Consider the following 12,493-nt stretch of genomic DNA (forward strand, 5'->3'; position numbering starts at 1 on the left):
GACAGCTGGACTGGTGCTGAAACGTCCAAGAACTATTACACCGCCCGTTTGGTAGTTAATAATCGTAAGATCTGAACCGTTAGAACTCACCCACCCGTTTCCTGAAAGAAAACATTTATTGTTTATGGTTAGCTAATGTGCTGGCCTGCTGTTTTGCTTAATTGTTTTATGTTGAATAATTATTATGAAGAGTTCAGTTTGATTCAATGTTTAAGTCGGGCGTTATTATTGAATATTATCACTTGAAAGAGGGTTCTTCAGTAAGAAAAGTCTGAAACCCACCTTTCATTATAGTCTTCGTAAAAAAAAACATATTATTGATGTTACTCCAAGAAACCTTGATCATGATACAGTTCCTTCCTATATAATGCCTTACATTACACATTTTTATGTCAATTGTAAAATGTCCCGAATAACAACCTCTGATGAAAAAAAGTTATGAACATGCCTATAACACAGTGAAAATACATACAGTATAAATATGAACTGCAGTCTTGTACCATATCAATAAAAAATAACTTCTATTTGTAATGCTTTGGGGAGGACGTGCGTATACTCAAATTGTTTATACTTTTCAGACGCATAGAAATGACGTCATTCCCGGCATGAGCCGGAAGAATAGTGTAGATTTATCCTCGGAGGAGGTGAGTCGTAAAAACTAGATATTTAACGCCTAAATACAAAACGTTTGTGTTGTAATACTTAATGTCGAGTAAGTAAAGTGTGTTTAGGATTTCAAGGGGTTCGTGGCGTGGAGGAATATTCCCTTATAAAGTTGACTATTCGTGGATTTGTTTATCCTTATCGGATGTTGCATGCGGTTCAATTAAAAGCAATTTCACATCATTGATGTAGATTTATGATGCAGTGGCTGGTGTCTTTCCTTTACTGGAGACAATATTTGGGGGAAAATGGAAATTCGGGAGTGTTGAGCCAAAAGGGAAAACCCCTAGAAAGATTTTCTTTGGATTTTATTGTTGCTTTCGAATGATGGGTTGAGTGTGAATTCAGGAAGTGGGATATAGAATAAAAGATGTTAAGATGTAATATCACTTTAATATTGTACTTGTGGGTTAGGTCACATTGTCTTTTAGCTAATGCGTTGTAATTTATTTAGTCAAAGACCCCCGTTGCTCTTACTGCTGTGTTCTAGAGGATGGAAGTAGACTGTAACCCGGGCAGCCAGAGTAGAGAGGCATTTGAAGACACCGGGGAGCTCGCAGACGTGAAGGACATGAGACAGGAAGCCGAAGCCGTGGTCAACGACGTTCTCTTCGCCGTATCCGCGATGTCCGTCTCTCAGGTTCTGCAGAACGCTGTCGATGTGGCTTACATCAATGTGCAGACGAGAGAAGGCAACCGCTACTGCCTGGAGCTCACAGAGGCAGGGCTGAGGGTAAGAGGCGTGAAACGGGACTTCCCAGTGCCAAGTCCAAATCCAAATCCCTTCAAGTTCTTGTAACTTACGAGAAACAAAACCTTGAATGAGGTGCGTTTATTTTGATTCTTCACAACTTGTTTCAGAGGATCGAACCAGTTTTAGAAGGTTTTGTAGTTCAGTTAAAAAGACCATTACCCCAAACGATTACAGTAGTCGGTGCAAAGTTACAAAAGATAATTTCCAGCATGAAAAAATGAATGTTCACCAGTGGTTTTGAAATCCCAGAGTTGAAACTCATTTGTTGTTTACTAAAGTAGCTCAATGATGTGTTGTCCTTTTGGCAGGTGGTGGGGTATGCCTTTGACCATGTGGATGAGAGTGTGACGACGCAGTACCATGAAACTGTTTATTCCCTGCTGGACTCCCTCAGCCCTGCTTACAGAGAAGCCTTTGGAAATGCCCTGCTGCAGAGACTAGAGAGGCTGAAACAAAATGGACAGTAACAGCACCAGCACTGTGAAAGTACTGTAGTTAAGCAAGGGTTGCTGCTGAGGGTCAAACACAACCATTATAATCATTAAACTTGATAAATGATTTTTTTTCAGCTAGGCCAATACTAGGCCTAATTGGCTTCCACATGTTAACATATCTTGATCTGTGTTTTGTGCATAGGAAAGGGTCAGAGGCCCATTGCAACCAAAATGCTCCCTGTGAGTGCACCATTAGGTCAAACCCAGTTTAAAATTAATTACAAGTTAGACTCTCATTGTCCCTTTAAGTTGACCCATTTTTTTAATTCTGGTAGCATTTAGGCAAGCATATAAACTATTTAAAAAATGTACAAATCGGTTGATTTTTGTAACCACAGTACAGTTTCAGTGATAGTTATTTTATATGTACAATTTGTATACAGATGTATAACAGTACATAAAAAGCAACAACCCTGCTTAATGTATTCCTATTTGCAGACTATAGATTGCACTAAACTACATTTTTCTCCTCCTTGAGCTTATCATCTACCTGTATCACCTGAAACTTGTTTCATGAACAAAAAATATACAGTATTTGTTGGTCGAGATATTGCTATTTAGCAACAGCCAAAGAGACAGAGGTTGTAAGAAATGTTTTTATCCCCAAACATTAACTACTGGAAGTTTATGGATGCCTTAAGAATTGACCATGGTGTTGCCTTTAGTCACATTTAAATATTTGATTATTAACTGTAAAATAGTCTTTTCCCTTATTTCCATGGCAATTTATAATTTAGTCAAAATGAGCTGTTATGGAGAATGAAAGATAAGCAAACATATGTAATGTTAAGTGTGGCGTTTCATAGATATTTGTTAAAGATTATGGAAGTCATGTAGACTGTTTGAATGACCAGTCACTGCCATTTCATATTTTGTGATCTTTACCCATAAACACAGTAAATCCATCATCTCCAGTCTTTGAAGGCAGCATAGTGTTTGGATATTGCGTCCATATGAGTTGAATTAATACTTGAGGGATGACTGTCATATTGTTTTAGACCCTTTAATCTTAAAAATGGTGATTTCAAGAAGAAAAAAAAGCTATTTTCTGAGAGTAGTATTTGAGCTACACAAAAATCTCTTTGACAAAGGTAACGTGTTAAATTTGGATTTTCCTGGGCATGTCATATTACATTTTTTGGTTTTTTAATGGAGTCTGGATTGGAGTGAGGGGTGTTACAATAAATTTTTTGAATTAGCAAAACCACTACGATTCCAACATGTAAAAGTCAGAAAAGTCTATAAAATGAATAAGCAAGCCTTAGTATTGAAATTACAACTGGAGAAGGTTATTAATTATGTTCTACAAACAGTGCACAAAAGAAAAATGAGCATTTATTCTGCATTGTAGTACATACCGTGTACTAAATAAGTTGCTAAATTCTCTGATGGGAAGTAGCTTTTGCACAAATTGTTTTTTTTGACATTCGATGAGCATACATGCCTGGGTAACAATGTACTCTTAAGAAGTGAACAAATACTACTTTCAGTTTTTTGTTCACATACCTTATAATAGATTTAGACGTTGTTGGTTTTGCAGTTTTGTTCCATTTCCTTCTGGATAATATGTTGTAGTCCTAGCGCTGTCTTCAAATCTTCATATTGCTGCAGAGTAATACATTACAATATGGTGCAGTGGCTTATGTGTATAATAGTATGCTTGTCTGTCATGTTACATGGGTAATTTCTTCACTAGGTAGTGGTTAATAATGTACACATTATACCAATTTTCATGTGTCAAAAACATTTTAGAACTATTTCAAGACAAATGTTGATGCTTAACTGACTTTGTCAACTAGCTCAGAATCTATAGAAATATAAAACAATACAGATGGTCTTCAGATCAGAAATGTAACACTTAATATACATTTGACAGAATTTAAACTATAATTTGTACTTAAGTAACCAGTGTGCAATGGTTTACTTCACATAAAAATCATATTGTCTGGAATTCTGTTTGAAAACAATTTAGACTTTTAATAATTTGTTTTGTCTGTGGCCACTAAGTGATTTACTTTGGCATCATCTGATTAAAGATAACTAATCTACAAAGATATATTTTCAACTACAATGACTTTGTTCTAAACTGTTTTACAAGCGTATTTGTAGAAACATGCAAGTTTTGGAAAAATACTCATCTTTTGTTCTCCATTAATATGAAATAAACGTCAATAACAGGAGAAACAGCCCCGACTAGCTCTGTTGGTAGAGCACGAGACTCAATCTCAGGGGAGTGGGTTTGTGTCCCACGTCGGGCGCCAGGTCCTCCATGTTGGAGGTTGGGCACAAGGCTAACAGCCCTGGTCCCGTAAAAAAACGAATGTCACGGAAACAGCAACAGGATGTTGCTGCCCTACATGCCGGAAGGCATAACTGGCAAACATCCATCCAACAGGAGAAATCAACCAAGTAATTGATAATATAAAAAGGCAGAAAGAGGACCTTACCTTACTCTGGAATCTCTACAGATTAACCTCATCATATATCTAAAATGTAAACCTTCATTACCTTATTCAGTCCAGTCCTATAATTTACTTCTAAACCCTCTGGTTGTTAACTAAGCAAGCTCTACACACCAAAAGAGGTTACTTTTTCACAGTGCATACACATTCATTTTAACAAGATGCAAATAACATAAGAAAGTAGACAAACAATGTGGCCATTTAGCCAATTCGGTAGTTAATTGATCCAAGAATCTCTTGCAACAATTTACTTTTTATTTAAGACAGGTGGGAATGGTATTACTGTAACAAATTCATGTAAACCTTTGTTTAATTCAGATACATTTTGTTGTCCAGTGATGAAGTGGGCTACACCTACTGTGCTAGATTCTTATCTGACTTAAATCCACAGAAAACATGATAAGTGACCAGATAAACAGAAAAGGCAACAATGAAAGGAGATGCACATAACATGATCTAACTGTTCAACTATCTTGTTCAAACATGCTGAGACTCAGAACACTTCCATTTTAAATTGTTACATACCAAAGTTTCAGTTTATACAAAGTGTAAAATTTGTGTAAAAATATTGAAAACTACAAAATAACTTTTAAATCACAGAAAGCTTGAACTGAACATCATAGCCATACACCAAACAAGTTAGGTTACACAATAAAATAATTATAGAAAATGTTAACTTCATATGAAAATTGTTAGTTTACACAGCAGCTAAAGAAAAATCACTTAAAATAGTTTAAGGGACTGATAAATAATTAGGGTGCGATAGTACAAATAAAATTGAATTCCAGCATCTCAAACTAAAAATATAACAGTTTCTGAATACTCTTTAAAAGAAGATGAAGGAAAATGTCCCCCCCAAAAGATATATAACATTATCCTGTGTTCTCTGAAAAGAACATTACATTGTTAAGGTAATATTTGGCAATTCCTCAAATAAAAACAAGTTAAAAAAAGTCTGTGAAAATATTTTACCATTGTTGTAGAGGACCCTTTCAAAATCTACATTTTAATACCGAGATTCTGAATAAATTATTCAACATTCTCTCAGGTATTTTTACATTAAAAGCCAAGGATGTTTTATATATCAGCCAAATTAAAACTGATATAAACATTAAAATGTATTAATCCACTGATTCATCATTTGATTATTCCTTGTCCTGACCTCTGTGTCTTGCTACTTGCAAATTCCTCTTCAGAATGCATTTTTTGCAAACAACGTTTTCCACTCTGCCTTAACTTGTGATTTGCACTGGGAATTTGACACAAAAGAGGTCATTATTACCATCATCTCTCAGCTCCCATTCCACAACCAGTTTTATCTGAAATAAAACAAAGAATTCATCAGGTTTTAGACAAGTTAAAACAGATCATATTAGTATTAAATGCACAACTACTTTTTGCATGACCTTAGCTGTACAACCTTCTTTTCAGTTAAGGTTAAAAAAACAATATAAATACTACAAAAACGGATACCACACCTACAAAAATCTGATCCATTAGTGTGATAAAACAAGAAAACCAAGAAAAGCCCTCCAGGATGCCTAATGAAACCAACTTTATTGAGGATATAAAATACCCATATTGCACAAACTGTCTGAATCTTATGCAATAGAAAAATGACAACTCTCCATAATACGTTTAGCAAGAATGGATGATCATGCACTATGATCAAAAGTATCAAAGGCTACACTAATGTCCAGCAGGACAAGAGTGGATAAAGAAAACTTAAGTTCTCAGTAAATCATTACTAACTCTATCAAGTCATGGTTCAGCACTGTGTGTTGATCTGAACCCAGACTGAATTAATTTATTCAGTTTATTTGCAGATAAAGTAGCTTAACAGCAACAACTCATGCCAAAACCTGGAAAGTCACATACAGACTGGCAATTATCCAGTAGGTTGGAGTGCCAATTCTACTATATTAGCAGAGGAAAAACAGAAGCTGAAACCACAAAATTAAAAGCACATAATTATTGATATGCATAATAATGGGTAAGAATACTGCTAAAATTTAACAAAGAACAGGATCAAAGGAGCATGTGGGTTTTATTTGATTAATGATCTCTGAATATAAAACATGAAACTCTACAATGTGAGTTACACTATACATGAGCTGGGCTCAGAATTGAATACAAGGTACAATCTGATTTCTGATATGAATTGTAGTGAGGGGGGGGGGGGGAACTTGTGATGTTCTTAACCAAACGTAAGAGATGATGAATTGTAGAAATTTAGAGTGCTAGTATTAAACATCCCTTCTATCAGCGTACAGAAAACCGCTGACCTAGTGGCAGGTAGTACATTACTACAAGAACAGCTGGTGATGTTTGAAGGCAAGCAGAAAAGGATACAAGGCCTGTCTTTTCCTTTTAAATTCTAGGATATATTCCGAATAAGAAGTTAGACTAATTTTTAGAACAAGCAGGCTCAAAAGAGGTAGTGCAGCTTTTAGTTAGTGGCGTTCAAAACACCACAATCTAAAAGTATAATTTAATAGGAAAGAAAAAAAAATAGGAGTCCTGCTCCTATTTGACTTGACCCCCAATCCCTCCCCCACCAATCACCCTATATTCCAAGACAAGGTTTTTTGACCACAGTAGAGCACTTACACAAGGGTATTCAGCTTTTACAGGCAGCTGGTTCACATAGCTGTAGGTTTTCTGCTTCTGAATAGGGCACTCGATTCCCGATTTGCAGCCGTCATCATTGGGAATTGGAAAGGGAACAGGAAGACCAGCGACGACTCCATGCACCACAGCCTTGCTGGTCTTGCTTTCAGTCTCTGCAGAATTGCACAAAATCAAACATAAAAACACCTGCGTTTTCTGCATGTCTGCTTTCTGGAAGGAGGACCCAAAGTTTAATTGATCTGTGTTACTGATATTTAGTTTGTCCACATTATTCCATAACCAAAAAAACTAAATCTATAAGAGAACAAAGCATAAATCAACATAAAATGTTACAGTGCAGTAACATAAGTCACTGCCCTATGAAACAGAGCGGCTTACCACTGTTGAAGGTCACATTGACAGAATAAGACTGTCCTTTCTTAAGTTCACAAGGCTGCTTTGGACAAGGATTGACTTCAATGGTCAATATCTTCCCCTCCTTGGATCCTGTAAGAAATTTTAAAATGTACAATTTTATTATTTTAGAACTTGTTGTTTTAAGTGAACTTGTGACTAAGTTAGCTGGAATGGAAAACAATCATCTGTTAAAATATGGTTATACACTTTTTTTGCAAAAAGAAAAGGCTTTATAGAAAGTACAAAACTGCAAATATCAGCACAATGTGCAATCTAACACGAACACCAGTAAAGCATAAATAAAGGAAGTTATTCGGAGCAGAAACTCGTGACTGATGTGTCTGGTATCTCGCATGGTCTGAAGTTTCGCAATATACCTGTACAGAAGTCACTTCTGTGACTCTGTCCACATCACGAATTACTCACATTCTGGAACAGGCTTTCTAGAAGCAGAAAGCCAGTTCCAATACAATCAACACAAACTAGAAAATTCTCACAACCAAGAATAAGCAATGACTGCTTGAAACACTAAGTTACTTACCACAATCAATAAATGTAACAGGTTCGGCTGCTGTGAAAGCAAATAGAGAAACAAAGAGGAGTGCAGCAACACGGTACTCCATTTCTAGTCCGCCCTGAAAAACATATTTTTTAAAAAGAGATGAAAAAGTGGTTTCATGACAATGCCGGAAAAATAAATTTCCGAGAAATGTACAACTCTCAGAACTTTATATAACTTTAGAGTCAAACTTTAGAAAACTCCACCCTGAAGAACAATCGTCACTCACCACCGCTAGACTTCAATTTCGTCAAAAGCTTGTAAAAGTTAAACAGAGCGATGTTCCCTTTTCTCCGTCGATTCCCCAAAAGTTATGTAACTTGACTCAAATTTATCAACTCAACACATGAAATGTACTACCGCTTTGTATTAGGCAACACCACTTCCAAAGAATATAAGAGCACTACCCTTAAACTGTGAGCAGAGGAACAATTTCCTCATCACGTGATATATCAGGCGTCACTACGTCATCGAGCTACCCCCATCTAAACCAATCACCTTTCACTTCCTTTACTACAGTGATTGGGCTACCGTGGACATAGTTCTTCGATAGACACCCACATTAACCAATAATCTTTCTACGTTTGTTTGGACCTTCACGTGAGAGGCGGGATCTTTTTGTTATGGAAGACTGCAGTGATGTTGGTGACGGCTATCTACGGGGCTAGGACACTTGCTAAGAGTTTAGTAAGGTAGGTCTACCAGGCATCCGATCTTTTTATATTTCACGTAGCAAAGCACAGTAATGGCATTTGCATTTTAATCAGAGGTTATTGGTTCAAAATTAAACGATCGTTTGTTATTCAAAATCTTGCCTTGGGGGGTCATCGACTTGAAAGTTACGGAGACAAAACTTTAATTAAATGAAACTCTCTCCCACATTTGTTAATGTTTTCAGTTAAAATTTACCAAACATGTATAAATTAACATATGTTACTTATTATTGCAGATATAACATTGATCGGGCATTAACTAGCTGAACGTGGAAAACAAATAACAGTGACAACAGATTTTCCCCGCCTACTGAACGTCTTTTAGATATGGGATCTCTAAGTCCATTTCTAGAGTCCATAGTCTTCTTGTTTTTACTGAAAGTCAATTAAACAATCAACCTTATTATCTTCTTCGACGTTTATATCATTGTTCTTAAGGTCTTCTGCAGATTTATTTAGAACAGTCACTTAATTAGAGCTACAGTGTCCTATAAAACACCCCATAACATGGTGAGGAAAGTGTCACTCATATAGTATATGTCCACCATTAAAGTGCAGCAGCCCATAATGCAAAGTAGACTTTCACTAGGACATCAGGGTTCACATTCCTACCTCAGTTTAATGTCACCTTCTTCCCACATGCAGTCACCAAACTGGTTCATTGGTTTGTCATTCTGTTCTGGGGGAAAGAGGGCCACCTATTAAGAGGTCCACTGGTGTCACTTACAGCAGTGCCCTGGTTTTTCCCACTGGTTTCTTATCCCAGGACACGTGCTGCTGCCACCTTGCTTACCTCCTGAGATCAGGCAATAATGTGGCAGTGCTGCCGTCTGATACTCTGTATAATAATACAGTGGGGATATCCTCTATATCATACTTTTAAGCAATCCCTCTCTGCTAAAACTGTTCAAGCAAGCAATTCCTGTCTTTTTTTCCTGAAATGTTTGGTTTTATTATTTTATCCTTTGTGTGCAGATGAGCAAATCCAAGGTATTTCATAGTTGTATAACTCAGCAGGTTCCATCAGGTGATAGCATATCATCTTATCGGCTTTGTCTGAGGACAGACCAGGTTAAATCAGCTGACACTTTTTTTTCCAGTGTTATTAAGTGTGTGTTTACTCGCTTTGCAGGGTGTCTGCTGTGATCTTTTGCAGGTCTAGCCAGCAGTTATGGCTGCAGAGCTCTCTGGGGCCTGTGAGACAGTGTCTGTCTGTGGCTTCCACCTGGCCTATACGATGGAACAGCTCTTCAACCCAGCAGAGACCAACAGAAATGGACTCTTTTCAGGATCAGATCTTCCTTAGCGATACGTGTGTAAAGGTGAAGACAATGCTTCATTTCTAATTGAAATAAACAGGCAGAATGATGTTTGTAGTATAGTGCCAGTGCTTCACAAATAGTCCTTCCTTTACTATTCATAAAAATCATATGTCTGTGGTCATATGATTAGTCATGACTAGTCATAAGAGGATTAAATATAAAATCTCCATCATTGTGCCATCTCCTTGAACAGCACAAGAAACATCCAGTAATGACAAACTTTTTCCTTTGTATGTTTTGTAGGTGTGGTGGAAAAAGGTTGTCATTCCTACAGCAGTGTGAGAGATTTTTATATTTACAAGAACTTAATTCCCCTGCTGACGGAATATTTGCCACCTACAGTGACAAATGCATGTAATAGGGAAACAAAAATAAGCTTTCATTACAAATTCATGACTGAAAACTGTGAAACATTAATTAACAGAAAACAAAGGAAAACCACTAAACCACACATTGAAATGTAAATCGGTATGACTAGCCTTTGATCTTTTTCATTGTCAGATGGTGGTGCAAACAGTTCATGTTTAAAAAGAATCAGAGGTTCAAAAGTGCAACATGCAATAAACTTGGGCAAAAATTAAAAATAAGCTACCCTCATCATCAAACCAAGCAGACAGTTTTATTCTGTAGAATATTTTTAGTGGTTTAAGATGATAGTGTTAATTTGTCTTGCTGTAATGCGTGTGTATTTGATGGAAACAACCTGTGTTTCTTCAGAGGCTAAGTGAAATAATGCAGAAGGGAGAATTTCTGCGGGTGCAAGTGGAAGGTGGAGGCTGCTCTGGATTTCAGTATAAATTTTCTGTGGACAGTGTGAAGAACAAAGAAGACAGGTAATGATGAGCTCTTGCCCAGTTCCATCACCCGTTCTCCTTTGTGTTCTTCCACTAAGCATATTCAGTAATGTCTGTAGGTGTTAATACACCTGGCCAGATCTCTGCCCAAGTTTGCATTCTTTCTTCTGTTGTGCATTTGTTAAAACCGTTTCATGAGCTTTTCTAAATGTTTGAAAGGTATATGATTCATTCGTAAAAAAAAACCTGCATTGCCATCGATCAATGTGGCTCAGGATCTGCGCCGGTGGCTGGAAGGTTGCCGGTTCGTATCCTGCGACTGGCAGAGGAATCCTACTCCATTGGGCCCCTGAGCAAGGCCCTTAACCCCAACTGCTGCAGGGGCGCTGTATAAATGGCTGATCCTGCGCTCTGACACCCAGCTTCTCCCCTTGTCTGTGTGTCTCATGGAGAGCAACCAGGGGTATGCGAAAAGACAAGTTCCTAATGCAAGAAATTGTATGTGGCCAATAAAGTGATCCTACTTCCTAAGTGATCCTACGAACTCCTTGTCTCTTCTGGTTTTCAGAGTGTTTGAAAAGAGGGGTGTGGAGGTCGTCGTTGACCAGGACAGTCTGGAGTTTATTAAGGGAGCGACACTGGATTTCAGCGAGGAGCTGATCCGCTCCTCCTTCCAGGTGGTAAATAACCCGCAGGCTGAGCACGGCTGCTCCTGTGGCACGTCCTTCTCCATCAAGGTCTGAGCAAGGCCGCTGGGGCAGCTTCCGAGCTCCTTTTGTGGTGTTATCTGTTGCCTTTGTCACAGGGCAATTCAAGAAGCCCATCATTTCAGTGGATATTTACAGTGGTGTCAAAGTACCCAGAGGCTCTGTAGCCTTTTTTGTTTTGCAAAATTCAGCGCCGTGAAACTTGAACTGTGAAAGCAATTATTGTTCGTATCTCCTACTGGAAGACGATTCCAGGTGTAAGAAAAATATTATGGAAAGGGTTACATTGTCTGTATATTTAACAGACACATTGTGTTTCACTACTTGTTTAATGGTGTGATTGATTAATTCATTCTGATGTTTCAGGACTTTGTTTTTTGTTCCAAGATGCAATGGCTAAGATAATTTCCATTAAGAATGGGGGATCAGAACAGTTCTGAAGTAATCAGAGCAATCTGTAGTGAACCTTGGAAGTTTGAAGTAGTTTTCCTTCTCTTTACAATGCTTAGTGGGTTAGGGCTGAAATACAGCATGTGCAAAGATCTTAGCAAATAAGATTATAATGTAACATTTAAAGGATGTTTTGTATTATGAGTTGATTACTTTATTTTCTCAACTGTAATGTTGAATTTAAAAAACACAGCCAAAATGTGTAATAAAAATCCTATAAATACATCCCTTAATAGGGAATATGGATTGATGTAAATAGTTTTTATTTTCAAAAATAAAGAAACATATATATAATCTGTTTTGTGTTTTGCTCTAAAATTAAAAAAGAACAGAGAAAATATGGAAAGTTTCAGTTTGACATTTACTTCCTACTTCTAAATCTACTTCCAAAAGCTCTGGAATTCTATCCCCAAGTCTATCAGAGAATCGGCTACCCTGAGCACATTCTTCAGAAAACCTTTTTTTTTTTAATTGGTGTCTTTGTCTGTTCCTTGCATCTAGCATTCAAAATCCTTGATTTTAATTTTGCCCATTTTTACTCCTTTTTT

The 12,493-nt window shown here is 37.2% G+C and overlaps 3 protein-coding genes across 4 annotated transcripts; 2 read left to right on the forward strand and 1 right to left on the reverse strand.

Annotated features, from left to right (window-relative positions):
- Positions 1–45: 45 nt before the first annotated feature.
- gskip (gsk3b interacting protein) lies at positions 46–5,331 on the forward strand. Its single transcript, XM_088647992.1, has 4 exons — positions 46–64; positions 579–644; positions 1,154–1,396; positions 1,726–5,331. Exons 2-4 carry the CDS (start codon positions 606–608, stop codon positions 1,882–1,884), a joined length of 441 nt encoding a protein of 146 aa, XP_088504118.1. The 5' UTR covers positions 46–64; positions 579–605; the 3' UTR covers positions 1,885–5,331.
- Positions 4,611–8,408, reverse strand: LOC148653235 (NPC intracellular cholesterol transporter 2-like). The gene is made up of 5 exons (XM_088647991.1): positions 8,189–8,408; positions 7,942–8,035; positions 7,383–7,490; positions 6,984–7,156; positions 4,611–5,692 (listed from the first exon to the last, which is right to left on the reverse strand). Exons 2-5 carry the CDS (start codon positions 8,021–8,023, stop codon positions 5,606–5,608), a joined length of 450 nt encoding a protein of 149 aa, XP_088504117.1. The 5' UTR covers positions 8,024–8,035; positions 8,189–8,408; the 3' UTR covers positions 4,611–5,605.
- Positions 8,409–8,498: 90 nt separating this feature from the next.
- On the forward strand, positions 8,499–12,237 carry isca2 (iron-sulfur cluster assembly 2). 2 transcript variants are annotated; one of them, XM_088647989.1, is made up of 4 exons: positions 8,499–8,651; positions 9,805–9,994; positions 10,712–10,827; positions 11,357–12,237. In XM_088647989.1, the coding sequence occupies exons 1-4, from the start codon at positions 8,599–8,601 to the stop codon at positions 11,529–11,531; spliced, it is 534 nt and encodes a 177-aa protein (XP_088504115.1). In that variant the 5' UTR covers positions 8,499–8,598; the 3' UTR covers positions 11,532–12,237. The 2 variants fall into 2 exon arrangements, with proteins under 2 accessions (XP_088504115.1, XP_088504116.1); XM_088647990.1 differs by having other exon boundaries at positions 8,539–8,651; positions 9,829–9,994.
- The last annotated feature ends 256 nt before the right edge of the window (positions 12,238–12,493 follow it).

This window comes from Lepisosteus platostomus, chromosome 10 (genome assembly GCF_059453375.1).
Source record: "Lepisosteus platostomus isolate fLepPlt1 chromosome 10, fLepPlt1.hap1, whole genome shotgun sequence".
Lineage (NCBI taxonomy): Eukaryota > Metazoa > Chordata > Actinopteri > Semionotiformes > Lepisosteidae > Lepisosteus > Lepisosteus platostomus.